Genomic DNA, 25,944 nt, shown 5'->3' with positions numbered 1-25,944 from the left:
AGAAGCAGGGGGAGTGGGAGAGGGAAGCAGGCTCCCGCGGAGCAGAGGGCCCGATGCGGGGCTCGATCCCAGGACCCTGGGACCGTGACCTGAGCCTCCAGGTGCCCCGGGTTCGCTACTGTTTTTGAGCACATTATAGTCTATCCCTCAGGTTTGTTTTTATTTTATTTTGTTTTTTTCAAACTTTATTTATTTGACAGAGACACAGCGAGAGAGGGAGCACAAGCAGGGGGAGCGGGACAGGGACAGGCAGGCCTCCCGCCGGTCAGGAGCCCGACGCGGGGCTCCAGCCCAGGACCCCGGGATCTCGACCCGAGCTGCGGGCAGACACTTAACACCACGGAGCCGCCCAGGTGCCCCTGTTTGCGCGTTTACGAAACGGCAGCTGGACCGTGTTTATGTGCTGCTGCTTCTGGGCTCTGTCCCGTTCCCCTGGTCTGTGGGACCGTGCTTTTGCCAGTAGAACGCAGTCTCGGGCCTGCAGCTTTGGACGCAGGTCTGGGGTTCGATCGTGTGGACGCTGCAGCCTCGGTGTCTTTGGACACGGCGTGGCCTGTCCTCGTTCATTCCTGCCCGTGCAAATGTTACAGTCAGCTTGCGCGTTCTAGAAAAGCGCGTGCCGGGGAGGCCCTTGGGGTCTTGCCGACTCTGTAGGGGACGCGGGGCTGTGTTCCCGTCTCACCGCTCGGGCGTCTTCCTGTCCATGAACACAGGACGTTCCTGTCCATGAACACGGGACGCCTCCCAGGGACCTGTGTCATCCTGAATTCTTCCCGCCGCGTGTCCTGCTTTTCGTCACGTGCGTCTTCCATGGTCTGGGCCCAGCCAGTCCCTGCGTAGTTCACTGGGCGTGACGCCCCCGTCCGTGGGACCGTTTCTGACCCCGCCTTTCCAGACCCTCACGACGCTGTGTGGACACGCCGCGGATTGCGGCGCGTTGACGTGGCCCCTGCCCCTTCACGTGTATTGGCCCCCCCCCCGTTGTGGGTGTGTGTGTGTGTGTGCACGTGCGTGCGCAGCTAGACTTGTTAGGGTTCTACATGCAAAACTACAGCATCTGCCAAGTAGTGTGGCTCTTTCCAGTCCCGTGTGGACGGTTTTCTCTTTCCGTCTTGCTCCGTCAGCCTGGCCCGTGTCCCTGCCTCCAGGTGCCGCGTACCGTCGACGTGCACACGCCAACGTGCTTGCCTTGTCCGTCCTTGGAGAAGCAGCTTGCCGCCACGCAGCCTGCAGCACGGGCTTCTCGTCGACGGCTTCGTCGCACGGACGGCTCTTCCGCTGCGCTGCTGCTTGCGCGTGCGAACCACGAAAGGCCGTTGAATTCCGTCCGTCTTTCTGAACCCGTCGAGTTGATCCGTGATATTTTCCCTTCGTGCTGTGGATGTGGTGCCGTCCGTGGGCCGGTTTTGTGTGCGGACGCGACCTTCCAGGCCAGGACGTCCCGCTTGGCGTGGCGTGCCCTCGGCCCACGTGCCGCCGAGCGCCGTTGCCGGGTTCTGTTGCCGGTGTTGGCGCCCGTGTCCGTGAGGCATGTTGTCTGGAGGGTCCTGGCACGGTCTCTCTCTGGCTCTGGACCAGGGCATCGCTGGCTTCCTGGGATGAGTGGGAAGCGGTCCCTCCGCCCCAGTGTTTGGAAGAGTTGAGAAGCGTTGGGGTGAGTTCCCCTGAAAGTGGGGTCGACACAATGGTCGGATTAAAATGGCAGAATTCCTCTGAGCACCCGACGTTCAGGGCCTCTCCTGTCAGGGGCTTGGACTCCGGATTCAATCTCCTCCGAGTTCCGGGCGTGTCCAGATGTCCGACTTGGGTCCGACTTCCTGTCGCCGGGGTTCGTGTTTCTGGAGAGGGATCGTTTCGGGCCGGCCGTCCCGTGTCTCCGTCTGCCGTTGGCCGCGGACTGTCTTCTAACGCTGCTTCTGGGGCATCCAGAGCAATGCCCCACTGTCCGTTCCCGGGTCCTTAGTCAGCGTCTTCCCTCTTATGCGTGGTCCAGCGAAGCTCAAGCTTTCTGAATTCTGTTACGTTTCAGAAGAACCATCGGGGTTTCGTTGCTCATCTCGGCTTCCTCTCCTCTGTCGTGTTCCTCTCAGTCCTGTTTCCTTCCGACGGCCGTGCCTCTGCCAGCTTTGGGTTCAGTCTGTCCTTTTTCTTGCTCCTCGAGGTGTGAGCTCGCTCTGGGGTCTGTCTTGGCTTCAGGTCAGCACTTACAGCTGCGCGTGTCCCATGAGCACTGCTTGACTTGTACCCATGTCGTGTTTTCTTTCTTATTTGTTCCTCAGTATTTGTTAATTGTCCGTGTGGCTTTTCTTTTCTGATCCACTAGTTCTTGTTAAAAAACATTTTACGTATTTATGTGCTTATTTGCGGTGGGGGAGAGAGAGCAGGAGCAGGGGAGGGAGTGAGGAAAGGATGAAGCAGACTCCCAGGAAGCAGGAGCCCAACGTGGCGCTCGACCCCACGACTCCGGGACCATGACCTGAGCCGAAGTAGACTTTACGGACTGAGCCGCCCAGGCGCCCGAGATCCACTCATTCTTTCACGGGATGTGTTTGAACTTCCGCAGTTTTAGGACTTTTCCAGTGTTTGGTCTGTTGCTGATCGGTGACTTCCCAGCACCGTGGTCAGACGGGATCCCGTGAAATCTGTGCAGACGTGAGGGCTCGCGTGTCGTCCGTGCTGGGGAGCGTCCCGCGTGCTCAGGAGGGGAAGGCGGGTGCCGTGGCGGGCGGAGGCTTCCGTCACCGCGTCCTCGTGGGTTTGTCACGTCCTTTCTGTCCTCACGCGTCTCCTGTCTGGCTGCTCTGTCCCGTACGGAGCGTGGGGTACGGAGGTGCCGGCTGTCCTAGCCTGGTCCGCGGTCGCCCTTGCGTTCCGTGAACACGGTATAGCTCAGTGTTTCTGAACGTCTTGTTTGATTCTGTTTTTTTTTAGTTTTCAGTACGCAGACGCTGCCCGTATTTTGTTGGATTGATATCTTTTTCATTTGTGAGGAGCCCTTGTGGTCGGCGCGGGTTTCGGTGTTTCCTACTGTCCATGTCCGGTTTCTCATCGCGTGTTTATAGAGCTAGGATTGACTTGGTTACGCGGACCGGGTATTCGGTGGCCTTGCTTGTTCGTTCACTAGAGTCTGAGGAGATAGTTTGGTACGTCTTGTGGGATTTCCTGTGTAGCCGATGGCGTGGTTCTCCAACAGAGCTAACCTTATGCCCCCGTTCCCCCGGAGGTGACTTTCCTGTTCTTGTCCTGTCTGTCCCACAGAGCAGCGTTTCCAGAATACTGCGGGATCGTAGTAGTCAGGCCTGCCCCGTTTTGGGCCCGTGCGGACGCAGGTGTGGGAGAAACACCGGCCCTGGGTAGGGAAGGAGACTCTTGCCGGCGCTTCCTACCGCCTCGGGACGTGCGGGCGCCCCACGGAGCGCGCGACGCCTGCGACCCCTCCTTGTCTCCTCAGCCCCCGAGAACGGGCTAAACTCTGAGACGGCGAAAGGCGCGTCCTGCAGCATCGTGTCGGCCAGGAAACGGGGGCCGCGTAGATCCTGCCAGGTGACGCAAAGACCAAACCAGTGCGTGCTGCGTCCCGGGTCGACAGGGACCAAGAGCCCAACTTGAGGCTTCGTACTCACAGTTGTCACGGACTCACGAAAGAGTCTGCGAGAACAGGACACGGCGAGCGCTTCCCTTTCAGGCCGACGCCTCCCGTCCGCGTCAAGCTGCACGTGCGTCTCTTGCTGTCTCTGTGAACGTGTACCTTTGCGATCCTGTCTTCCCGAAGACGCAGGAGAGCGTGTTCCTGAGGCAAGGTCTTTCCTGGCACAGGTGTCCGTGTGCGGCTCCTCCGTGCGGGACCCGGTGGGTGTTGCCGTGGCGTTCTCGGTGGCCGTGAGCCAGCCTGGGCTAGCGTGTTCTCGGTGATGAACATAGTGTCATGGAGGCCCACGGTGCAGGGGTGCGGTGCTGCGTGGGCACGGGTCCTGCACACCCGCCATGGCCCTCGAGGACGCACAGTGTCCGCACGCCCGGGGTGGGTCACACTTGAGTGGACGGGAGGGAGCCTTGGGTCTGGGGGGTCGTGGCCCTGGTTCTCTCTCGGCGTCCGTTGCTGGTCCTCCTGATGTGGCCGCGGCCCGCTAGGGAAGGTCGCGCTGCTCCTGGGCCAAGCGCTCTCGAGGGACCCTCAGGCTCCACCGTCTGTGTGTGTGGTCCCAGGTTCTGCCAGCCCCGGGTCTCACTGTCTCAGTGATCCTGGGTCCCGCCGTCTTTGCACATGACTGCCGGTTCTCTCGTGGCCCCTTGTTCGGCTGTGTGTACCTTTGACCCCTGGTTTGGGGCTACTCTCCTTGTTCCCCGCGAGGTTGTGCTGGTTTCCGTCCTGCTTCTGATGAGCCCCAGGCACCGCCCGCCGCTAAGGACAGGGAGACCTGGTCACCTGTCCCGGGGGACTGACTTCCCCCAACCTTGCCGGTCACCGGCCTGAGCTCCCCATCTCCGTTCTGGGCTCTGATCGGTGGGGGCGGGTGATGGATCCCGCATAGCCCTGAGACACAGCCCTTGGGATGGGCTTCACAGCAGCTTTCTGTCCCCTGGACACTGGTGGTCCGTGGCCGTGGCTGCAGCACGTGGACTGGGCGTGTCAGGGTGGGGCGGGGACATGGTCAGGGACACGGACAGGGACGCAGGTGCAGGGGAGGCCGGTGCGGCGTAGGAGCGCTGGGCTGAGGACCCGGCCGGCGTCAGAAGGTCCTGCCGGGGTCTCTGTCCTGCGGCAGCAGTGGGTGTCGTGGGGTCCGACCTCCTCGCCTCGGGCCCTGGTGGTGACCGGCATTCGGAGCGGTCGCTTGCTGGCCGTGCTGCCTTCGTCCCGCGCTGCCGGGTCCGGTCGTTCGTTCGGCCTCCGGCGGCCAGCGCTTCCGGCTCGTCGCATCCCGCTGTCTGATTGCAGGTGCAGGAAGGACCCTCGGGGGGCCGGGAGGCCGGTGGGAGCGGACCCCGGCGACGAGGGCGGCGTCCGTGCAGGAGGCTGCGCAACCAGGCTGGCCAGTTCGTCTCCGTGGTGACCGTCTTCGAGGTGATGGCCAGCAGGAGGCGCTCCACCCTGGTCCTGACCCCTGCTGGGAGGGCCGCAGGGGCTGGGGGACTGAGACGGGCTCCTCCACATCAGGCCGGGCACGGGCCAGCTCGCACGTGGGTCCTGGAGGCCTTCCTCCCTACACGGCCTGCCCGTCCAACCCCAAGTCCACTGGGACCCCACGGGACCACCAGGGCCCTCCCCTCCCCGTCCTGAGACGCCGTGTCCCATCCTGGTCCTGAGACACCGTGTCCCCGCCCCGTCCCGAGACACCGCATCATCTCTGTCCTGACACGCGGCGTCCCCTCGCCACGCACAGACACGGCACCCACCTCCTTGCGTCGGGCTCCGTGTCCCCTCCCTGCGCCATGGCGTTGAGGCCTCCCGCCTGGGGGGGAGGGTCTGTGCCCTGCTCTTCCTTCCGGGGGTGCCCCTTCCAGGGGGGAAGCCCAGCTCCCCGCCCATTGTCTCGGGTGAGCAGGGACAGCTTGTGGCTGCAGCAGGGGGGCCCTGTGGAGCCCAGATCGGTGGGGTACGGAGGGCATGAAGACGTGGTGGGGGAGGGGCACGCGCCCGTGTGCCGTGGCGTCTCTCCTGTGTGGCCCCCGTTCCCGTCAACCGTGTTGGACTGGACAGTGCCCCGTGTACCAGCCCAGGGCCACGTCCTGGCCCATCTCTCGGGCTTCCGGGGCGGGGTGCAGCCCCATCACAGCCTCCTTTGATTTTAGGCACAGGGAACGCCCTCGGGGGGCCAGGATGCCAGCGCACCCAGCACCCGCCGGCGAGGGCGGCCGCCGCGGAAGCACCGCAGGAAGAAAGTGGCCATCGCCACGGAGGTGACCCTCTTTGAGATGGTCGCCCTGGGGAAGAACTCCGTGCAGGTAGTGCCCGCGGAGGGGGGCTGCGGCAGGGCAGGCATGGTGGGCGGCAGACAAGAGGCCCTCCTGTTGCGGCTTCTCCACGGCCACACGGAGGCCAGAGGCCAGGTGTCCCGGCAGAGTCACGGCTGGACCCACCGCGGCCTTGTGCTGCCCCAACGTCCAGCTGTCACGAATGCCCATTGCTGGTGCGTGGTCTTCGTCACGTGTGTGATCAGACATGCGTGTACGCATCCACGAGTGCTCTCTGCTGCCCGTCCACAGCTGACCGCACACACGTGCTCACCGCTGCCCATCCCACACACCTGATGACACACCACACACACACCGCTGCCTGTCACACACATCTAATCACACGTACTTACCGCTGCCCGTCACGTACCTGATCACACACACGTGCATCGCTTCCCGTCACACACATTTAATCACACACGTGGTCACCACTGCCCGTCCCACACCTGATGGAACGCACACCACTGCCCGGCCCACGCGCCTGCTCGCACACGCACGTACACAAACGAGTGCGCACTGATGCCCCCAGACGTACCTCATCTCACACGTAGACACGGGCTCGCGCAATTCACCTCACACATGCACACGGACGAGGACTCACCACCGCCCGTCACACGCACCTGGTCACACGCACGCTTGCACACAAGGGCTTCCCGCGGGGTCCGACGCATGATCTCACGTGTCCTCACGCTGGCCGGGCCACACCCCCCATCACACGGGTGCTCACCTCTGGCTTTTGCCCCAGCAGACGGCCGTCGAGGAGTGGGTGCGGTCCTACAAGGAGGACCGGGAGCTGGCCTTGCTGGACCTCATCAGCTTCTTTGTCCAGTGCTGTGGCTGTGAAGGTGAGCCGGGCTCCTGGACGCTCGCGGGCGCCACCCCACGAGGCCCGCTGGGCCTGCCCGTCCTGTCCACGCAGGGTTGTAAGAGAGACTGGGCGGCCGGGCTTTTGCAGAGGCTTTTTTAGGGAGGAGACTTGCCTCTGCGAGCGCTGTGACCTCAGAGCAAAGGCTGACTGCCCGAGAAGAGGTCTGTCCACGTCCTGACCCCAGGACCTCAGGATGCGACCTCGTAGAGGAAGACCTTTGTAGGCGTGAGCAGTGAGGTGGTCTTCGGGTGGCCCTAGTCCTGTGAGACTCGGTCCTCGTAAGAGCAGGGACACGGGGGCCTGAGGGGTTCAGTCTCTTAAGCCTCTGAAGCTCGTGTTCGGCTCAGGTCATGATCTCTGGGCTCCGGGATCACGCCGCAAGTCAGGTCCGCACTCCGCGGGCGTCTGCCCGACACTCCCTGCTGCCTTTCCTCCTGCTGCTCCTGCTCCTGCTCGCTGTGTCTCTAAAATAACTACATAAAATCTCAGAGGAAAAGAGGAGGGACAGACACAGAGGAGAAGCCACGTGAGGACGGAGGCACAGATGGGGGGGACGTGGCCACCAGCCTAGGGACGCCCGGAGCCCCAGGGGCTGGAAGAGGCAGGAAGGTCCCTGCCCGGGAGGCTCAGCTGTCTCCCAGTTGGGGGTCGGTGTGGGTGGGCTTTGCCAGAGGGCCACACTGTGGTCCGTGGCAGTTCCGTGCCTCCTGCCTGGCGCCCATGGAATGGCTGAGCGCTCCCCCAGCCATGTGCAGGGGGGACGAAACTCTCAGAGCGTGAGGATCCCTCGGGGGAGCGCGTGAGGATGATAGCGGGGAAGCGCCAACCCCCGTGGCCACACGCGTGGACGTGAGCCTCACGGTGCTCGGGGAGACATGCAGATGCTTGGGGCCACATGGGCTGTGCACGAAATGTCCAGGACAGCATGTCCGCGGGCAGGCGGGGCCTCCGTGCTTCCTGGGGCCGCGGAAATGAGAGGGGCCACCCACGTGTGGGGGGTGGAGGCTGCGGCGACCGGCGACCACGGCATGTGTGTGCACCACGGAGGTCCGTACCGTGAGGGAGTCGGCGTACTGTGTCCTTGTCCGTCCGCCGTCGGCACCAGCAAACAGCCAGGGCCTCCCCTCCCTCTGGACCCTGACGCAGCATCTGTGGGGACAGGACCTGCCTCCGGAGAAGGCCCAGTGGTGTCCGGCCGGGCGCCCCGAGGGTGCGTCACGGAAGCCCCGTGGCGACAGACACGCAGGGCACGGTGCCTGCGGACCCCAGCCGCCAAGGCTGCGTTCAGCGGCTTTGCCGTCCTCTCTGGGGGACGAGGCGGCGAGTCCCGGGACAAGGAGGGTTGGCTTGAAGCGCGTCTCCTTCCTGTTGCAGGGATGGTGACGGCCGAGTTGTACCAGAGCAAGGAAGGCAAGAACGTGGTGCACAAAATGACAGAGAAGTTTGACCAGGTGGGACGGGCTCCGTGCACTCCGGGAGCCTGGGGCCTGAGGTCGGTGCCCTGGACCCCCCGGGCCCGTGGGTTGGCCGTCAGGCGGGGGGGTGGCACGAGCTGAGGCGTCTCCATCTCCCGGCCAGAAGCCGTCCTCCTGTGCTTGCCCGCGAGGAGAGGCTGCCCGGGGCTTCGCGGGCAGGACCACGTTTCTTTATAAAGAAACCCGTGAACCTGAATCAAAGGTGGGACTCTCTGTCCTGCCTGAAAAAATGTGGCTATAAAACGGTACTCAGGTGGCCGCCGTGGAAGGGAAGACACAGGGCGAGGCTGGCGGATGCCCAGTCACGGCCTGTGCCCATCCTGAACTCCTCCCCGCGGTGGGAGGACCGTGGTCCTGAACTCGGTGCTCACCGTGTTCCTGTGCTCGGGCTCTGCTGCACGCAGGGTCCTGCGCAGGCCAGTCGCACTCGGCCGGCTTCCAGCTCCGGGCCCGGGAGCCACCGTGCCCGGGAGCCACCGTGCCCGGGAGCCACCGTGCCCGGGGCGGCGTCTGTGCGGCTCTTCTGTCCCGGGCACACAGGATTTCAGGAACACTTTGTATACACGTGATTCCCGTCCAGTAAAGGTCCGTGTCGTGGCCGTGGAGTGTTCCACCGCATGTGTGTGCGTGCCTCACGTCCCCATTCTGCTTCAGACAGCGTTCTGGTGGGTTTCGGGCTCGGTCTGTGTGTGGCCGTGGACGTGTGTGTCTGTGGGTCCAATTGCACGTGGCCCCCTGTTTGCGTGTGACAAAGGGTCCGAGTGTGTGCTCATTCTGCTTCGTGCGGTGACGCCAACGTGTTCTTACGGCCTCTCCACGTGTGTGTTAGGTTGTGGGTCCGCACCCCTGTCCGTGTCCGATGCCGCGCCCGTTTTGCTAGTCTCCTCATCGTGCGCACGGTTCAGGGCCCCGGGCTGCCAGGGAGCTGACGCCTCGTTGCACGGAAAGGCGGTTTTCTCTGGTTTCTGACGCTGTTTCCGTTGTGGTAAAGGACCCCCAGCTTACAATTTGCTGTCTCAACGCTCTAGAGCGCACAGCTCAGGGGCACCGAGTGCATTCACGCTGTTGTGCAACGGTCTCCACCATCCGGCTCCAGAACGTTCCATCTGCGCAGCACGAAGCTCTGTCCTCATCAGACACTGTCCCCATCCGCGTCCCCCGCCCCAGGCCCACCGTCTACTGTCTGTCTGTGTGGATGGGGCTCCGCTGCGGACCCCGTGTACGTGGAGTCGGGCAGGGCCGGTCCTTCCGGGTCCGGCTGATGTGCTCCAGGCCCAGCCACGTCCCCGGGTGCAGCACGTCCTTCCTCTTCAAGGCTGTGGCCTCGGCCACGGTGCGTGTGGCTCGTCCGTTGCTGACGGACTCACGTGAACAGATGTGATACCTACAAAACTTCTCACAGCCTCAAATACTTAATAAGTGTCTCCAGAAAGTCTTGGGAATCAAGTCCGTGAACGGTGACTTTTTCTCTAACTTTGTTTGTAACAACGTCCAAGCTAAGGAAAGGGGGCACACAGAAACCGCTCCCGTGTTCAGCCGCTAGTGCTCTCCCGGCTTCACTCTGCCCATCCATGCCTGCACGTGTGCCTCTGTGCTGTGCCTGCACTCGCGTGTGCGCGGTCCATGTGAGCGAGCCAATGCAGGTGTGCGCTGACTTTCTCTTATGCCCCATGCATGCGCGTGTGCCTCTGCCGTGCATGCGTGTGTCTGTGGTCCATGTGAGTGGGTGATTACACACGTGTGCGCTCTTTCTCTTATCCCCCGTGGACACGCGTGTGCCTCAGTGCTGTGCTTGCACACGTGTGTATAGGGTACGCACGCATGAGCGATTGCACGTGTATGCACTCCCTTCCCCTTTCCACACGCATGCACGTGTGCCTCTGTGCTGTGCTTGTACACGTCTGTGCACGGCACGTGAGCGAGAGCATGCGTGCACACGTGTGCTGTCTGCAATTACCCCCCCATTCACGCACGTCTGTCTCTGCCTCGCACGCACACGCGTGTATACTCTGCACCTGAGTGAGCGAGGGCCTTGTGCCTGTGCACGTGGGCGTGTGTGTGCAGGTCCGTGCTTGTGCACACGTGTGTCTGCCCCTCTGTGCGTGTCCACGGTCACTTGCGAGGGGCCTGCAGACTGACCCGGGCCCTGGCTGTGTCTGGTGCGTGACAGTGAGCACGCCCGTGTGACCGTGGTGCTGTCCTTTCTCTGCACTCCGAGCTGCCGGAGGACAGCGTCCGTGTGGGGTCAGCACATATCACCGTGCCTGTCTCCGCACTGTCCGTCACATTCTGTTTCTGTCCCATGCAGGGTCCAGCTAAGGACGCCACGGGCCACTTAGCTGTCTGTCCCAGAGCTCTCTGGAAGCCCACGCGTTCAGCATGGGGGAGAGCCCAGGCCCGTAGTGGAGGAGGACGCCTCAGTGTCCCTGAACGTAGCTCCTTCCTGGGGACCACTCAGCACGGCTGACTCCGTTGGGCCTCTTTCCTCAGAGAGCCCCCAATGCCAGATCGGGGTCCCATTCCGTCTCCCCCACCTCAGGAGCAGCACTGGGGGCTTTGCCGACCCCTGGACACGTAGAGAAATGCTACAGCGTGCAGGGCCCACCGCGGGTGGGGTGACACGCACGGCCATGGCGCTGGCCATAGGGAGCCATGGCCGCGGAGCGTGAGAGGCTCCGACGCTCCCGAGTCCTCTGTGCGGACTGGGGTGTCTGTGCCATGGCGTCTCCCCGTTCTGGCTTCTAGAGATGACACAGTGCATGCTCAAGTGTCATTTGAGTCCACGAAGGGGCCGAGGGCCACAGAGAGTCTGTCCGCGCCCACACGAGGGCATGGACGTAGAGGTGTCCGTGGACTGTTTTTGTAGGGGTAGACCCTTCGTGCTGTTGGCTGCTCAGAACCACCCCCCCACCGGCACCCCCCACGGGCCTCGGCCTCTGGGATCCGCCAGGGGAGGTGGACCGGCTCCAGTGCCCCGTGCTACACAGCCCGTCCTGCTGGGACCCGCCGCGGGTCTGGGGACGAGGGACTTCACCAGCACATCTCGTCTGTCCCTGCAGGAGACCGGGCTGTATTACAAGAAGTTTCTGGCGTACCCCTGGATCCTGACCATCATGTGGCCCGAGAAACTGGTAACACACATTCCGGAGTTTACGCATGGGGTAGTTCTGTGTGGTTTCCCAGCCCGCCGGAGGCCGGCGAAGCCCCGGGTTAGTTCCTGGGCCGTTCTCAGCATGGGGTGGGCGTCTTGATCACCACCAAGGGGCTGCGGCCACATGCCCGGCTCCCACGACAGCCGCACTGAGCTGGCCCTGGGGACAGGGTTCTGCCGGCACCGGGTGGGCAGACCTCACCGTGTCCAGCCTGCAGTGAGGCAGGGTTCGACCAGACCTGACCCCGTCCTGTCCACACTGAGTGCGGTAGAGCTTCCCGGTCTGGTCCGCAGCAGGATAGGACTTGAGCACTCAGTCCACGCTGGGGGCACTTGGGTCCCACGGCGTGCTGCTTCAGATGAGAGCACCGGGCTCTGCACTGCGGGACCTGTAGGCCTGACCTGTCCTGCAGAAGTGAGTTCATCCAGTGAGTTTTGTCTACACTGGGACATTTAGACCGGAGCAAGTTCTGTCTACACTGGCACGTTTAGACCTGACAGTGTTCCTTCTATCCTGTGTTATGGGAACTGAATTTTCTGTCTGCACTGGCACATGTAGGCGTGATCATGTTTTGTCTATACTGTACCATGGAGTCCTAATGTGTTCTGTCTACACTGACACATGTCGACCAGAGTGTTTTGTCTACACTGGGACATTTAGACCAGAGCATGTTCTGTCTACACTGACACATGTAGACCAGAGTGTTTTGTCTACACTGGCACATTTAGACCAGAGCATGTTCTGTCTACACTGACACATGTAGACCAGAGTGTTTTGTCTACACTGGCACATTTGGACAAGATCCTATTCTGTCTACACTGTGTCATGGAGATCTGTGTTGCATCTCCATTGGGACATTTAGACCGGATCATGTTTCATCTACACTGGCTTGTTTAGACCTGACTGTGTTTTGTCTACACTGGCACATCTAGACAAGATCCTATTCTGTCTTCACTGTGTCATAGAGACCTGTGTTCCGTCTACACTGGCACATTTAGACAAGATCCTATTCTGTCTACACTGTGTCATGGAGATCTGTGTTGCGTTTCCATTGGGACATTTAGACCGGATCATGTTTCATCTACACTGGCTTGTTTAGACCTGGTCGTGTTCTGTCTTCACTGTGTCATGGAGACCTGTGTTCCGTCTATAGTCACACATCAGACCTGATCGTGTTCTGTCTGCACGGGTGCCTTTAGACGAGATCTTGTCCCACCTACACTGGCACATTTAGACCCAACCGTGCTCTCCGTAGTCTCTGCTGTAGTGTGCGTGTTGTCGTCATGGGCACTGTTGATATGACCCAACCAGTCAGGGCTTCTGTGACCGTCGGCGTCGGGGTGGAGAAGGGTGTTGTGGCGCACCGTGTGGCTGGCCTGTGACCCAGAAAGTGCAGGTGTCCTGTGGGCTGGAGACGCACCTGGTGCCCTCCCATCACTCATTCTCACCATCCTGGTGTGTGGATGAGGTACAGTGGATGCGAGCACTTCACGAGGGCATGGGAGGTTTTCTCACAACTGCACGGACTGAGCAGTGAGGACTGACCTTGCAGAACCCGTTAGTGACCCGATCTAGCCTCGGAATGGGGGGTTTCAGGACATGTTTGTAACTGGTTAGTGACCCGGTCTAGCCTCGGAATGGGGGGTTTCAGGACATGTTTGTAACTGGTTAGTGACCTGGTCTAGCCTCGGAATGGGGGGTTTCAGGACATGTTTGTAACCCGGTTAGAGCTCTGGCCTCACCTCTCAGGGACTGACTGAAGGTGCAGAACTGGCGTCAGCGTAGGCGGGGGTGAGCTGGCTTGTTGGAGCAACTGCCCTCCCCCCCACGTCTGGTCGCCGGTCCCTGGCAGGGCACCCCGCCCCTTCACATGGCAGCAAATGGGGAGGGGTCAGCCAGTTGGGGGAGCATGGTAGGAGCCAGTGGCAGGGACTAGTGCAGAGGGAGTGATGTGTAGGAGGGAAAGTGTATGGGGCATGGGGCACACGGGTCCCAGCACGGAGGAGGAGGGTTGTGCCCACAGTGCACTGGGGAAGGTGGGGTGCGGAGTGTGGGGGCCCCGGCATGGGGGATGGCCCAGATGGTAGGGCTCGGTGTGTGGGACACGGTTGTGCACCATCTCGCAGGTCCCTGCTTGCATGGGGGAGTGTGAGCTTGCATGGGGGAGTGTGAGCGAGGCAGGGAGCTGTGAACGCAGCCCCACACCCTGCGGAGTTGCGGATGTGGGCCATGGGGAGGGCACAGGGCCGCACGTGGGGGTAGAGCGTGACGGGTGTGCAGCGTGCGAAGAGCGCAGAGCTGGGGCATGTCCGGCCCTCGGTCACCCTCTGGGCACCCCCAGGCTGGGCACTTGGCATCATCCCCCTGCTGGGTTCTGGCCTCCAGCCTCAGCCTCCCTGCGGAGCTCACCGTCCCCGAGGGGTCTCCCGCAGGCTGTGCAGGTGACTCAGACTGTCCGTATGCATGACGGACGCCAGGCTGAAGGGGGTTCCCCTGAGGAACCCCTTCCTGTGCAGGCGCAGAGCAGCGGGAGCCGGACTGTCCGCTGACTGGCCTGCTGGGCCCCCGAGGGACAGAGGCCGCGAGGCTGACGGGCGGCGGGGGGTGCGGCGAGCGCATCTGCAAGCCCGCGGGGTCTCTTCCCTTCCCGACTCCCCGGCTCGTCCTGGAGTTTCCCGGGAGCTCAGGGAGCGGCGAGGATGCCGGGAGCACCCGTCGGCACCTCCGCGTCGCAGGGAGCGTTTCAGGCCCTGGAGTGAGCCGGGACCGGGCGGAACCGGGGCGAGGGTCCGACCCGTGCCTGCCCGCTGTCCTCTGAGCACCCGGAGACCCGGCTCCTGCCCACACGAGGGTGTCCGCCCAGGGGGTCCTCTGGAGCAGACGGGGGGACCCTGCTGGGTGTGCTGTGTGACCCCAGGTTCCGGTGTCAGGGCGGTGGGTCGCCGGGTCGGTGCACAAGTCTGAGCCCTGCCGGCTGCAGGGTCCAGAGAGCAGGGGTCACTGCGCTGACTGCGGATATGGGCACCCCCAGTGCGGGAATGGGGGTAGGGGACCCCGGGGTCGGACTGGACATGTGACCCTCACCCCCCGCCACCCCGGGGCTGGAGCTCGGAGACATGGAGTCAGCCTGGGTCAGAGTGGACGTGTGACCCCTCCCCCAGGAGCAGGGTCTGGGAGATTGGGGGTTACCCTGAGAGTGGACGTGTCACTTCCTGTAAGTGCAGGGTCCCCTGTCTGGGAACAGAGCTCCATATCGTGATGGGGGGATGGGCCTAGACCGGGCCCGGCATCTCACCCCTTTTCCCGTGTTCTTGTCTTGAACACAGCAAAGCGACTTTTACCCCATCGTGGGGCCAGGGCCCTTCTGGAAGAGGTTTCGGGTGAACTTCTGCGAGTTCACGGAGCTGCTGGTGCACCAGACGCACTCCTCGGTGCTGTGTGACGGTCACCTCATGGACACGGTGATCGGCATGCTTAGTGGCCTCACAAACTCGGCCGTATACAGCCTGCGGCACACCAGCTCCCTGGCCGGTGAGATGCTGCATGGGGCCCCTGCCCGGGCTTTTGCTGACTTGCGGGGCAGGCTGGGGCCGTGGGGGCAGGGACCAGAGGACATGGGGGTAGGGGACATGGGTCCAGGACCCACAGGGGCAAGGGCCCTAGGGCCACAGACATGGGGGCAGGGGAGATGAGACACAGGGGCAGAGGCCGTGGGACTAGGAGCATGGACTGTGGGGGAAGGACCATGGGACACAGAGCCGGGAGCCACGGGACACGAACACAGGGGCAGGGGCCTCGGCCTGGGCTTCTGCTGTCCCAGGGCCAGTGTCCACACCCGGGCCTGCCCTGTGCTGGCTTGCAGGGGGCAGAGGCTGCTGGCCGGGTGGTCACCAGGAGCTGGAGGGGACGGAGAAGCCATGGAGGGACGTTTGCTTCACAGAGGGACTGGGTGGCGAGGGGCACAGAGCTGTCCCTGTACATGTGCCACAGCAGAGGCTGGGGCAAGGCTGACGTTGGAGAGAGGGTGGGCTCTTCAGTCCCAGGGCCGGCCCCTCAGGCGTGTCCTGTACCTCTGTCCCCACGAGAGACCCCAGGCCAGCCCACACGGTCATATCTTGTCCGTCTGTCCCCATGAGAACCCCCAGGGCTGGCCCTCCTGGGCATGTCCTGTTTCTCCTGGACCAGGAGTGTTAGGTTTTCTAAGTGAGTAATTCTACAAATCGGGTTATTGGTTGGGTGTCAGTGCCTGGTGTGTCTTTTCCACGAACACGTGCGGAGCGGTTAGTGCCAGCTTCTCCCCCAATGGACGCTGAGCGGTCGGTGCTGACTGGGGGACTTGCTCGGAGGCCCGAGGTTAGAAGTCCTGTGCATTTTGCCTCCTTACGGGAGGTGCAGCGGCCGTGGACACAGCCGTCTGCGGAGTGATCCTCACACAGAAACGTTTGTAAGGGCGTGTCAGGGTCTCTGCACGGACCCGTTGGGAACCCTGAAGAAATCCGGAGTTTGTGACAGGAGACTGTGGAGGGATGTGTGCCCCGGGGACTCCGGTCCCGTGCCAGACAGGTCCCTGAAGATTTAGGGCTCTTCCCGTGTGTGTGTCAGGGTGTCTCAGCCTCCCAGTGGCTCCGTGGGTCTCGTTCCCATGTCTGGGTCTGCAGGGGACACAGGGTGCATGGTGCCACGTGCTCTGGAGCAGGGGCGGGGGGGGGGGCGTCCTGCACGTGAACTCTGACCTTGGACTGCTGGTCCTGAGACGCCACGTGTCCCGGTTGCGGCAAGGTTCCTTGGGCGTTTGCAGCCTGCCGAGCTGGGGTTGTTCAGCTGAAGCCCGGTTCTGCTGTGGTCCTGGCCCTGTGTTCCTCTGAGGTCATTTCCCACCTGGTGGAATTCTGCCCGCTCAGGGCACAGACATGACCTTGCCGCTGGAAAGGTCGGGGGGTGTGTCCACGCCCTGGGCACGCTGAGATGTGTTCTGGGGTCCACATGCACAGTCATCCTGTGGGGGTAACCGTATGCAATCTTGTGACCTGCAAGGGGCAGGATGCAGCAGACTTCCCAGCTCCCCGACCTCCCAGCTACCCCCCAGACCCCCTCTGAGTGCTGCAGAAGGGTCCCTCCTGTGGGAGGTGGAGCCCAGTAACAGGGTCACAGCCCCGCTCTGCTGGCAGCCATGAAGCTGCTGACGGCGCTGGCCAGCGTGAACCAGGGCATCTGCACGGGCAGGCGCACGGCCCAGCGGCTGTACGAGATCGAGAGCATCACCACGCTCAAGGGGAGGCACAAGTACTACATGGAGCTGCTGGACCAGCGCAGGCACCAGGTGCGGGAGCGTGGGGGGGATGCAGGGGTGCGGAGGGGGCTGTGTGCAGGGGTGGGGAGGGAGAGTCGGAGGAGGGGGACCCGAGTACTACATGGAGCTGCTGGACCGGCACAGGCACCGCGTGCGGGAGCGTGGGGAGGGGATGCAGGGGTGGGGAGGGGGCTGTGTGCAGGGGTGGGGAGGGAGGGAGAGACGGAGGAGGGGGACCCGTGTACTACATGGAGCTGCTGGACCGGCACAGGCACCGCGTGCGGGAGTGTGGGGGGGTGCGCAGGTGGGGCGGGTGGAGGTGTACAGGGGCAGGAAGCATCCAAGCCTGGACCGCCCCCTTTGCTCCCCAGTCCCGCCCCTTGCTCCCCGGCCCCGCCCCTTTGCTCCCCGGCCCCGCCCCTTTGCTCCCCAGCCCCGCCCCTTGCTCCCCGGCCCCGCCCCTTGCTCCCCGGCCCCGCCTTCTTGCTGTGGATTGGGGGCCGTCCCCAGCCCAGGCTGCCGCACAGCGTGTGCGTGTCTAGTCGGTCCGGGGTGCGTGGGGGGCGGCTGTGGCCACGACAGCGCGTCGTCCCCAGGACTGGGGAGTCTTCGGGGTCAGGGTCTGCGCACCACTCGCCAGCACGCGGGGGCGCAGAAAGCACGGTGCGGTGGTTCCGCATCCGGGCTCCAGGTCCCCCTGGCCTTCCTGTGGGGGCGTCCCCGGGGACCCCTGGACACTCTCAGGCGGACTCCACGCCTCTGGCTCCGCTACGTTTCTGTTCTGCTGTCCCTGAGGTTTCAGCGCACACAGACTGCGTTTCCTGTGTCCTCTGTGTGCCCCGCCCGCCCTCTGACCCCCACCTCGCCCTCTGTGTCCCTCCTCCGCGACCTCTGTGCTCGTCTTCCGTGTCCCCTGGGTCCCTCCTCTGCGCCCTCTGTGTCCCTCGGCCCTCTGATCTCTCCCCGCCTTCTGTACTCTCCCCCCCTGCACCTGCTGTGTGCCTGTGTCCCTCTGCCGTGTCCCTGTGTCCCTCCTCCGCGTCCTCTGGTCCCCTGCCTGCACCCCGGCGCACAGGGGGTCCCCTTCTGGGGACATCTACGTGCATGGGGCTCCGAAACCCATCCGCGAGGACCGTGGCCCCTGCCCTGCTGGGTGCCCCTGCACAGGTGCAGCCCGCCGACCCTGCCCTGTTCCCCACCGACGCCTCGCCTGCACCCCTTCATCCGGCCCCCGCCCTCACTCACCCATTCACTCCTGCCCTCACCAGCTCCCCCCTTCACCCCTACCCCACCGTCCCCACCCCCCCCCCCCGTCCCCTCCTGCGGCTCACCTGCACATGTGCCCCCTGCCCCCATCCCAACACCCCTTCTCCCGTCCCCTGCTCCATACATCCTTTGTCCCCAACCCCACCGCTCGGCCCCGTCCCCCCGCCCCCACCCTGTGCCCCGTCACACCCACCTCTCACCCCGTCCCCCTGTTCCCCCCTGTTCCCGCTCTCCCGTTGTCTTGTCACCCCTGTGGTTCCGCCCCCACCCCTCATCCGTTCCCTCTTCACGCTCAGCCCGTCCCCCCGTCCCCCTGCACCCCCAGCCCTCAGCCCGTGGCGTCTTCACTCCTGCCCCCAACCCCTGTCCTTCACCGGCCCCCTCCCCACCCCAGCCTCTCACCCTGGCACCCCGTCACTCCCCCCTCACGCCACTGCTCACCCCGTCACCCTTCACCCCTGCATCTCGCCCCACCCTCACCCTGTCAGCCCATCCCCCGTAACCCCTTCACCCCTCCCCCATCACCCGTCACCCCGTCACCCTGTCCCCCAGACCCCGGTCCCGTCACCCCACCCCTCCCCCCTTCAAGCCCCTCACCCTGCACCCTTCATCCCCCGTGCTGACCCCAGACCCGTCACGCCCAGCCCCCATTCCATGGCTCCGTCCCACTTCACCCCTGCTCCCCACCCTTGACTCCTTCCCCTTCGCGTGTTTGCCCGCAGCCGGCACCCCTGTACCCCCGCCCCTGGCCTCCTAACCTCCCCGACCTTTCAACCCACCTCCCCCCTTTAGCCCCCGAGCCTTTGCCTCTGCCTCATCCCTTCCCCGATGTCCCTCATCCACACCCTCTCTCCCGCCTCACCGCTTCATCCCTGCCCTGTAGGCCCGTGCAGCGGCACGGCGGGCTCCGACCTGGGCAGGCGGGGTGGCCCGCGGTGCTGTGCGCGCACGTGTGTGTGTGCAGGACTCAGATGCCTGAGAAGGGGCGATCCGCCCGGAGGCCGCGTGCCGGCTTCCCGCGTGCCGGCTTCCCGCGTGCCGGCTTCCCGCGCACCCGCCGCAGCTGCCCGGAGGCCGCAGACGCCCGCTCCCGGCCCACACGTCTGCGCTTCTGCTCCTGCAGTTCCAGAACAAGCCCGTGGCCATCGACAACATTATCTGTGCGCTCTTCAAAAGGACGTTTGTGCCCCGCTACCGGTAAGGGTGGGCCTCGGTGCCATGCGTGTACCCGCGGGTCCCGTCACCCAGGCCCTGCCTTCCCTGCACGTCCCGTCACCCAGGCCGTGCCTCGGCCTCGCTCGGCATCACACAGACGCGTGACCCCACCGTGGGGGTGATGGTACGTGGCCGTCGGTGACGCGGTCGCTTCGCTTCTCAGTGACATCAGCTCGGACATCCGTGTGATCTGCATGGGGGAGCTGGGCTGCTGGGTCAGGCTGTACCCAGACCTGTTCCTGGACAACAACTACTTGAAGTACATCGGCTGGATGCTGTACGACAAGGTGCGCGGGCCCCGCCACTCCGCCCCTAACCCTAAGCCCCGGGTCCGTTCTGAGCGTGCGTCGTGTTCTCACTCCCACAACGGAGAGGAGCGGCGTCCACACCGGACGACGTCTCAGAAGATGAGACGTTGCTAGCTGCGTGGGTACAAGTGGCACGTTTCTCTGCTTAAAACCAAAGTCTTGCGCGGGTGCCGGGCTGGGTCGGTCCGGGGAAGGTGGGACTATTGGTCTTGGGGTCTGGAGGTTGAGCCCATGCTGGGCATGGAGCCTTGGGGGGAAAATCCAATACAGATGCTCAAAGCGGTTTCAGCTGTGGGCACGGAGTTAGCTCGTGGGGCCACACAGACAGCCCAGACCGGGCAGCACAGATAGCACCTGTTCCTTCCTCTCAGTCCTGGGGGCTGGGAGTTGGTACCCAGGCAGGGCTGAAGTTGGGGGTCTGAGACCCAGGCAGGGCTGAGGCTGGGAGTATGAGACCCAGGCGGGACCAAGGCAGCTTCTCCCGTGGCCTCTCTCCCTGGCTCGTGGACCTGTCCTCTCCCCGCGTCCTCACGGGGTCGTCCCTCCGTGCGTGTCTGCGTCCTGCTGCCCTCTGCTCGTGAGGAACCCAGTCCTGTGGGTTCGCCCCCCCCCCGCGAACTCGCTTTCCAGCCGAATCCTTTCTTTGAGGGCCCCACACGACGTACGGCCCCGTGCTGAGGTCCTGGGGTGAGGGTTTCGACGTGGGACTGGGGGCCGCCCCGTGCAGAACCCAGCAGGCGTGTTTCCGCACGGGTGGGGCCGCAGACCCCTGTGTCCCGCCTGGAATGCTGTGGGCCGGGGGCCGGTCTGCAGTGTCGTGGAAGTGGCCCTTCCCGTCCGAGCGCGTGTGGGGAGGCTGCCCTGCGCGGTGACCGGCGCCCGTTCTCTGCCGCAGGACGCGAGCGTGCGCATGAAGTGCATCCTGGCCCTGAAGGCGCTCTACGAGAAGAGGGAGTCGGCCATGAAGCTGGGCCTTTTCTTCTACAAGTTCAAGGTGCGTGAGTGTCTCCTCTCTGAGGCTGCTTCCTCCGCCGGCCGCCGCCCGGTCTCCCCGTCCCCGAGCCTCTCGGTGGACATGTGGACGTCCGGCAGCCGTTTGCTGGCCGAGTGCCAGCGCGTCTCAGCCCGATGCTCGGGAGCTGCAGATTCTCTGGGGTCCGAGCCCGGGGCCGAGCACTCACGCTTCACAGGCCACCGGGTGACGTGGCCCCGGCAGCTGGGTTCTCTGCGTGCGGGGCTGAGGTTGGAGCACAGGCACACCCCGAGCGGACTGGTTGGGGTGCTGCCCTCTAACCTGTTGGTGCAGGAGTGGGAGGGCTCGGCGCCCACCATTCTGGCAGGGGAGCACGTCTTTGCTGGGTCCGGGGACCCCTCGCAGAGGTTCAGACCTGCTCCCGGACTGCGGGTCGGTAGTCAGGTTCCTGGGATGACGTGCGGGTGCGACCCGCTTTGTTCCTGAGTTTGGGGGCCCCGCCGTCACCCAGGACGCTGTTCTGAGATCCCACCACCCATTGTGCAGGATGGCCAACTGTCGGTCGGTCGAGGACCCCACCCCGGGACCCATGGCTGGACGGGATGGGGGCCTCGGAGGTGGCCAGGGAACGTGGAGGGCCAGGCCGCATGGTGGGGGCCGCCCAGTGGGGCATCTCATCCCTGGGGGTGTCGGGGGAACCAGGTGTTCCTTGGCCGTGTCAGGGTCCCCAGCGGAGTCTGACCGGAAGCCAGCAAGGCAGACCAAACAGGGCCACGCGTGCCCGTGTGTACAGACGTCTCCCCTGCCCTCGGAGCACGTCCAGGACGCGGAGGCCCCCGGAAGAGGGATCTGACGCCTGAGGAAGAGTGGGAGCCAGGGAAAGATGGGCACCCAGTCTTCCGCTGTGTGGGACCTCAGGACGCGCCTTGCCTCTGGGTGCAGGGAGGCCCCTGCCCACGAGGGGGTGAGGGCTGCTGCGTGGGTATAAGTGGCACGTTTCTCTGCTTAAAACCAGGCCCCGTGCTGCCTGTCCCACACCGCCCACCGTTGCCCACGGCCGCGCAGCTTGAAAACCGTGCCGTGCGAGGGGCGGACCTGGGACAGCACGTCCTGAGCCCCGAAGGGCACGGTTGTGTCCGGGTGGCAGAAGCTCCTGGTCCTGGTTCCGTGAGCCCTGTGGGGCAATGTGTGGCCATGTTTGGAGATGGGGTCTCCGGTCCGGCCGTATCACATCTGCCGGCTCTAGGGACAACCGCGTGCCCTGCCCCGTGGTCCTCACTTTGGGGACAACCATGTGCCCTGCCCCGTGGTCCTCACTTCCACGTGGTGGTTCACTGTGTCTGTGGGAAACGTAGAATCAACAGGTGGAGAGCACTGAGTGGAGGCCAAAAGCCCAGCAACAGATGCCCCAGTGCCCACGGGGAACGGAGGGCCTCCTGGGGGTGGTGGCGCGTCCCCACGGAGGAGGACAGCGTGCTGCCAACCCCGTGCGTCAGCCGGTTGGGACCCACCGCCATGTGTGGGGTGGAGGTCATGCCGCATTGTCCGCTGCGCCTCATAGGAAAGGAGCGACGTGTCGTCTCGTTGCCTGGATGGGGACACGTTCTATGGAGCTGCCACCCCGGGCGGGGCTGGGATGTGGACAGCCGTCTTTGGGCGACTCTGCTTGGCCTGCGGAGCTGGTGGAGGCGACCAGGCAGCGCTTCCCTTAACCCTGGAGGCCCTGGGCTTCTGGCTTCAGCGTCTGTGTGTGCATTCCCCGTCCCGGTCCGTCTGTACCGGCGGGGACAGCTGGGGACACTGGGAACATCCGGGGACACTTGTCCGCACCGGTTGGAGGCGGGGGCTGGAGTCTCAGGGCAGCGAAGGCACAGCTGCACGCCTGCGCGAGGTCACGACCCAGCCCCGACGGCTCCGTGCTGCCGCAGGGAGAGGACATCTGCCCCCCACCCATGAGCCAGCCCCAAGTCCGGGGGCCGCGGGGCCGGCTGTGCTGGGGGTCGGGAGAGGGTGCTGCTGGTGCCGTCTGCGTGGGCCTGGTGGCCCTGGCCTCTGGGCGATCCGTGCCGGGCCGTGTGCTGGCGGCTGACTCGGGCTGTCCGTTGCCTCTGAAGGGGCAGCCCGCCCTGTGGGTGGGGGTCGTGGTGCCCGGGGTCCCACGGACGGCGCTGCAGCGAAGCCTGTTCGTCTCGGGGTCTCTCCACAGAAGCGGATCCTGTCGATGACGCAGGACAGGCAGCCGGAGATCGCGTCCGAGTGCATGCAGCTGCTGCGGCTCGTGTCCGAGTGAGTCGCCGGCCTGCGCCGCGCACCCGCCGGCCGGAGGTCCCCGCGCCCCTTCCGTGCCCCCGCCGGCCGGAGGTCCCCGCGCCCCTTCCGTGCCCCCGCCGGCCGGAGGTCCCCGCGCCCCTTCTGTGCCCCCGCCGGCCGGAGGTCCCCGCGCCCCTTCTGTGCCCCCGCCGGCCGGAGGTCCCCGCGCCCCTTCCGTGCCCCTGCCGGCCGGAGGTTCCCGCACCCCGCCGGTGGGACGTCATCATGCCCATGCCGCGCCCCACCCCGACCCCCACTGGCTGTGCAGGGCCCGGAGCTACCAGGCTTGCTGGACGCGGAGGGGGGGGCCGTGGGGTCAGGCCGGCGGAGCGCCTGTGGCTAAGGAGCCCTTGCCGTGCCTTTGCTCTTGTGTTCGGGTGCGTTGCGCTCTGGCTCGGTTAGAGACCGCTGCCTCCAGCGTCTTTGTTGGCCGTCCGTGGGGAGGGCCCGCGGGGTCACCTGTAAGGTCAGACCGGGCCTGGCTGGGCCCTCAGCAGTTGGGGTTCTGAGAGTCCCGGCTTCTCCCGTCGGCTCCTGGGTCTGGGTCGGGGCTCTGGGGGTGCCGAGGGGCTGATGTTCGGAGGTGGTGACCAGTGGCCGGGCCGGCAGAATGCTCTGGAAACTCGTGGGTCCTGGCAGCACTTAGGCTGGGACGATGGGCTCTTGTTCCCTCGGACGTCCCCCAACTGCACGACGCATCTCTTTGCTCAGTGAGTCACGTGTCATATGTTGATGTCAGCTGTGTCTGGCACGGGGCACGGGGACACGACCTTTTGCTTGGCCCCCATGCATAGATGCCTGGGCGAGTGCTGTGGGGACATCTTGAGCCCCGAAGGCTGGGGCCTGCCCGCGGTGCCATCGGTCTGCTCTGTGCTGAGGACAGAGGGGGACCAGGTGGACGTCGGACCTTCATGCAGCGCTGCCTCCCACTGCAGCCCAGAGGGACACTGTCCCAGCTGGAGACCGGGCACGGGGCTTCCTCATGCTGCGCTGTGGTCCCACGAGTGCCCAGCTCTGCCGGCACCTGGCCAGACGCCCGCATCCAGGAGCGGCAGGCAGGTGGCAGTTGGCGTAGCGTGAGATGGACCCGTACGGAGAGCAGCGTGGACCCCGGGGTGGTGGCCTCTGTCTCCTGTCCCGTGCAGCCTGGGTGGCCCAGGGTGGCGGCATGGCCTGTCCTTGGTCTTCCCACGGCTGCTGTGTCCGTCAGGGTCCTCCAGGGAGACGGACCCGACAGGAGATGCGGGGACATGTGCATCTGGAGGGAGGCTCCTCGGGGGCATTGGCTCAGGATCCTGGAGCTGGGACGTCCCCGGACGTGTGTGTGTGAGCTGGGGATGGAGCCCGTGGTGTGGCTCGTGGGCGGCCGAGCGGATGGGCCTGGACCGTGGCAGGTGGCCCCGGGGCGTGTAGAGCGGGCGCTTTGGCTTAAGCTGTCCGCGTGGGAGGGGTTCCCTCCCAGCGCTGAGGGTGTGCGCGGGGCCGGCTGTCGGCAGCCACCTGGTTTTGTGAGGAAGTGGCAGCGGCGGGAGCATCGTGTCGACCTGATTATTCGTGGTGGGGCAGGGGGCACCGTACGCCTGATTCCAGAAAGCCTGTGAGGAGTTCCCTGCAGAGATCTGCACGGGGGCGAAGCGGCTTGTCCTGCCCAGGGAGGTGGGCCGTGTCTCACCTGTCGAAGGCGTGTAGCCCACAAAGGGGAGGAAGTGTGTGTTTGCTGGGCCCTACCCCCAGCCGGGATACCCATCTTTTGTCGCCCTTGACCATCCTGCTCCCAGGCCTTCTGACGACACTGCTGCCAGCGCCTTGGGGGCCTTGTCGAGCCAAGTGCCCCGTCTTGGGGCCACACCTTGGCCTGAGTCCGTGGGCGGGCGGCCGATGACTGGGCTCGGTCGTGGGAGGAGCCTCGGGGGCAGAAGCGCGTGGCTTTGGGACTTGAGGTTTGGATGGGGCTGATGTGGACCCAGCGAATGTGCTCCTTAGGTACAGTGTGCAAGGGTGAGCGCAGCTGTCCCAGTCCCTCGTCTGGGGCTCCCGTGTCCTTGGGGGCCTCCCACCTCCACTCAGCCCAGACAGCGAGGCACATAGGCGGCCTGCCCCGTTTCTGCTGGGTCTGGGAATGCCCACGGAGCCGCGTTGGCCGTCAGTCCGCTGTGCTGGGGTCAGGCGTGGGTGGAGTGGATGTGTTTGGACACAGGGTCACGCTGGTGGTGTCCCCACCGACATCCCCCAGCTGCTCCCCCCATGGGTGCCCGTGGACGTCTGCTGCTCCTCCATGTGGACCTCTGCGTGCACAGCTGCTCGGAGGGCGGAGGGTTGGGCTGATAGGTGGCCCAGGTGCACACGCAGGAGAGGACTCAGAATTTCCCCTAGTTTGGGGCTCATGGGCGGCTGGAGGGGAAGGAACCAACCCTAACCCTAGAGGCCCTGTAGGAGGCGGGACTCTCCAGGAATCCTGCTCACGTGGCAGTCTCATGTGGCCTCAGCTCACATCTGGGGACATGGGCTGCCGCAGGTGAGCTCAGGCTGATTGGGATTCCAGAGGGGCCACCTCTCGCGGAAGCTGAGGTCGGTGCCATTGGCCCAACAAAGAACCTCCGTTTGCTCTCGGGGACAGGTGTGTGTGGCAGAGCCCTGGGGGCACAGGTCCATGTGGCAGATCCCCAGGGGCACAGGTCTGTGTGGCAGAGCCCCGAGAGCAGAGCTCCGTGTGGTAAATCAAGCTCCGTGTATGTGGCAAAGCCCTGTGCAGGCCCTGGGCTCACGAGCGTCTCCCGCAGGCACTACGTGGGCGTGTTCTCCGCCATGGAGTACGTCTTCCTCTTCCAGTTTGTGTACGCGGCCTACAGGCCCATGGCCACCGCCGCGGGCGAACTCATCTGTAAGAGGTAAGGCAGGTGCCTGGCCACCCTGCGGCCCCTGATGGTGTCTCCAGGGCCGTGATGTCACCGTGATGTTGGAGGTGGGGTCCCCGTCCCGTGTCCCGTGTCCCACCAGCGGCAGATCTGCAGATGGGGATGGTAGGAGGAGGCCCCAGGACCCCAGAGAACAGCAGGGCCTGTGACCGGGGCTTAGACAGGACGGCAGGTGTGGGGCCCCAGGGGAGACAGTGGGGTGCACACGAGCGCGAGA

The 25,944-nt window shown here is 64.6% G+C and overlaps 1 protein-coding gene across 1 annotated transcript in view; it reads left to right on the top strand.

Moving 5' to 3' along the window:
* The window catches only part of LOC309856958 (cohesin subunit SA-2-like), a 48,766-nt gene that overhangs the window by 3,159 nt on the left and 19,663 nt on the right, over positions 1-25,944 (top strand). Inside the window, exons 3-14 of the mRNA XM_082718768.1 lie at positions 4,940-5,065; positions 5,794-5,946; positions 6,704-6,800; positions 8,198-8,274; positions 11,358-11,429; positions 14,777-14,981; positions 16,619-16,770; positions 19,130-19,203; positions 19,385-19,508; positions 20,425-20,523; positions 22,709-22,788; positions 25,593-25,700. Coding sequence (XP_082574894.1) covers positions 4,940-5,065; positions 5,794-5,946; positions 6,704-6,800; positions 8,198-8,274; positions 11,358-11,429; positions 14,777-14,981; positions 16,619-16,770; positions 19,130-19,203; positions 19,385-19,508; positions 20,425-20,523; positions 22,709-22,788; positions 25,593-25,700 — 1,367 coding nt within the window. The remainder of the gene's footprint in view (positions 1-4,939; positions 5,066-5,793; positions 5,947-6,703; positions 6,801-8,197; positions 8,275-11,357; positions 11,430-14,776; positions 14,982-16,618; positions 16,771-19,129; positions 19,204-19,384; positions 19,509-20,424; positions 20,524-22,708; positions 22,789-25,592; positions 25,701-25,944) is intronic.

The sequence above is a fragment of the Mustela nivalis genome (genome assembly GCF_964662115.1).
Source record: "Mustela nivalis genome assembly, chromosome: Y".
NCBI lineage: Eukaryota > Metazoa > Chordata > Mammalia > Carnivora > Mustelidae > Mustela > Mustela nivalis.
Note: the sequence above shows the minus strand (reverse complement) of the source record. Positions and strands in the feature narration are given on the sequence as shown.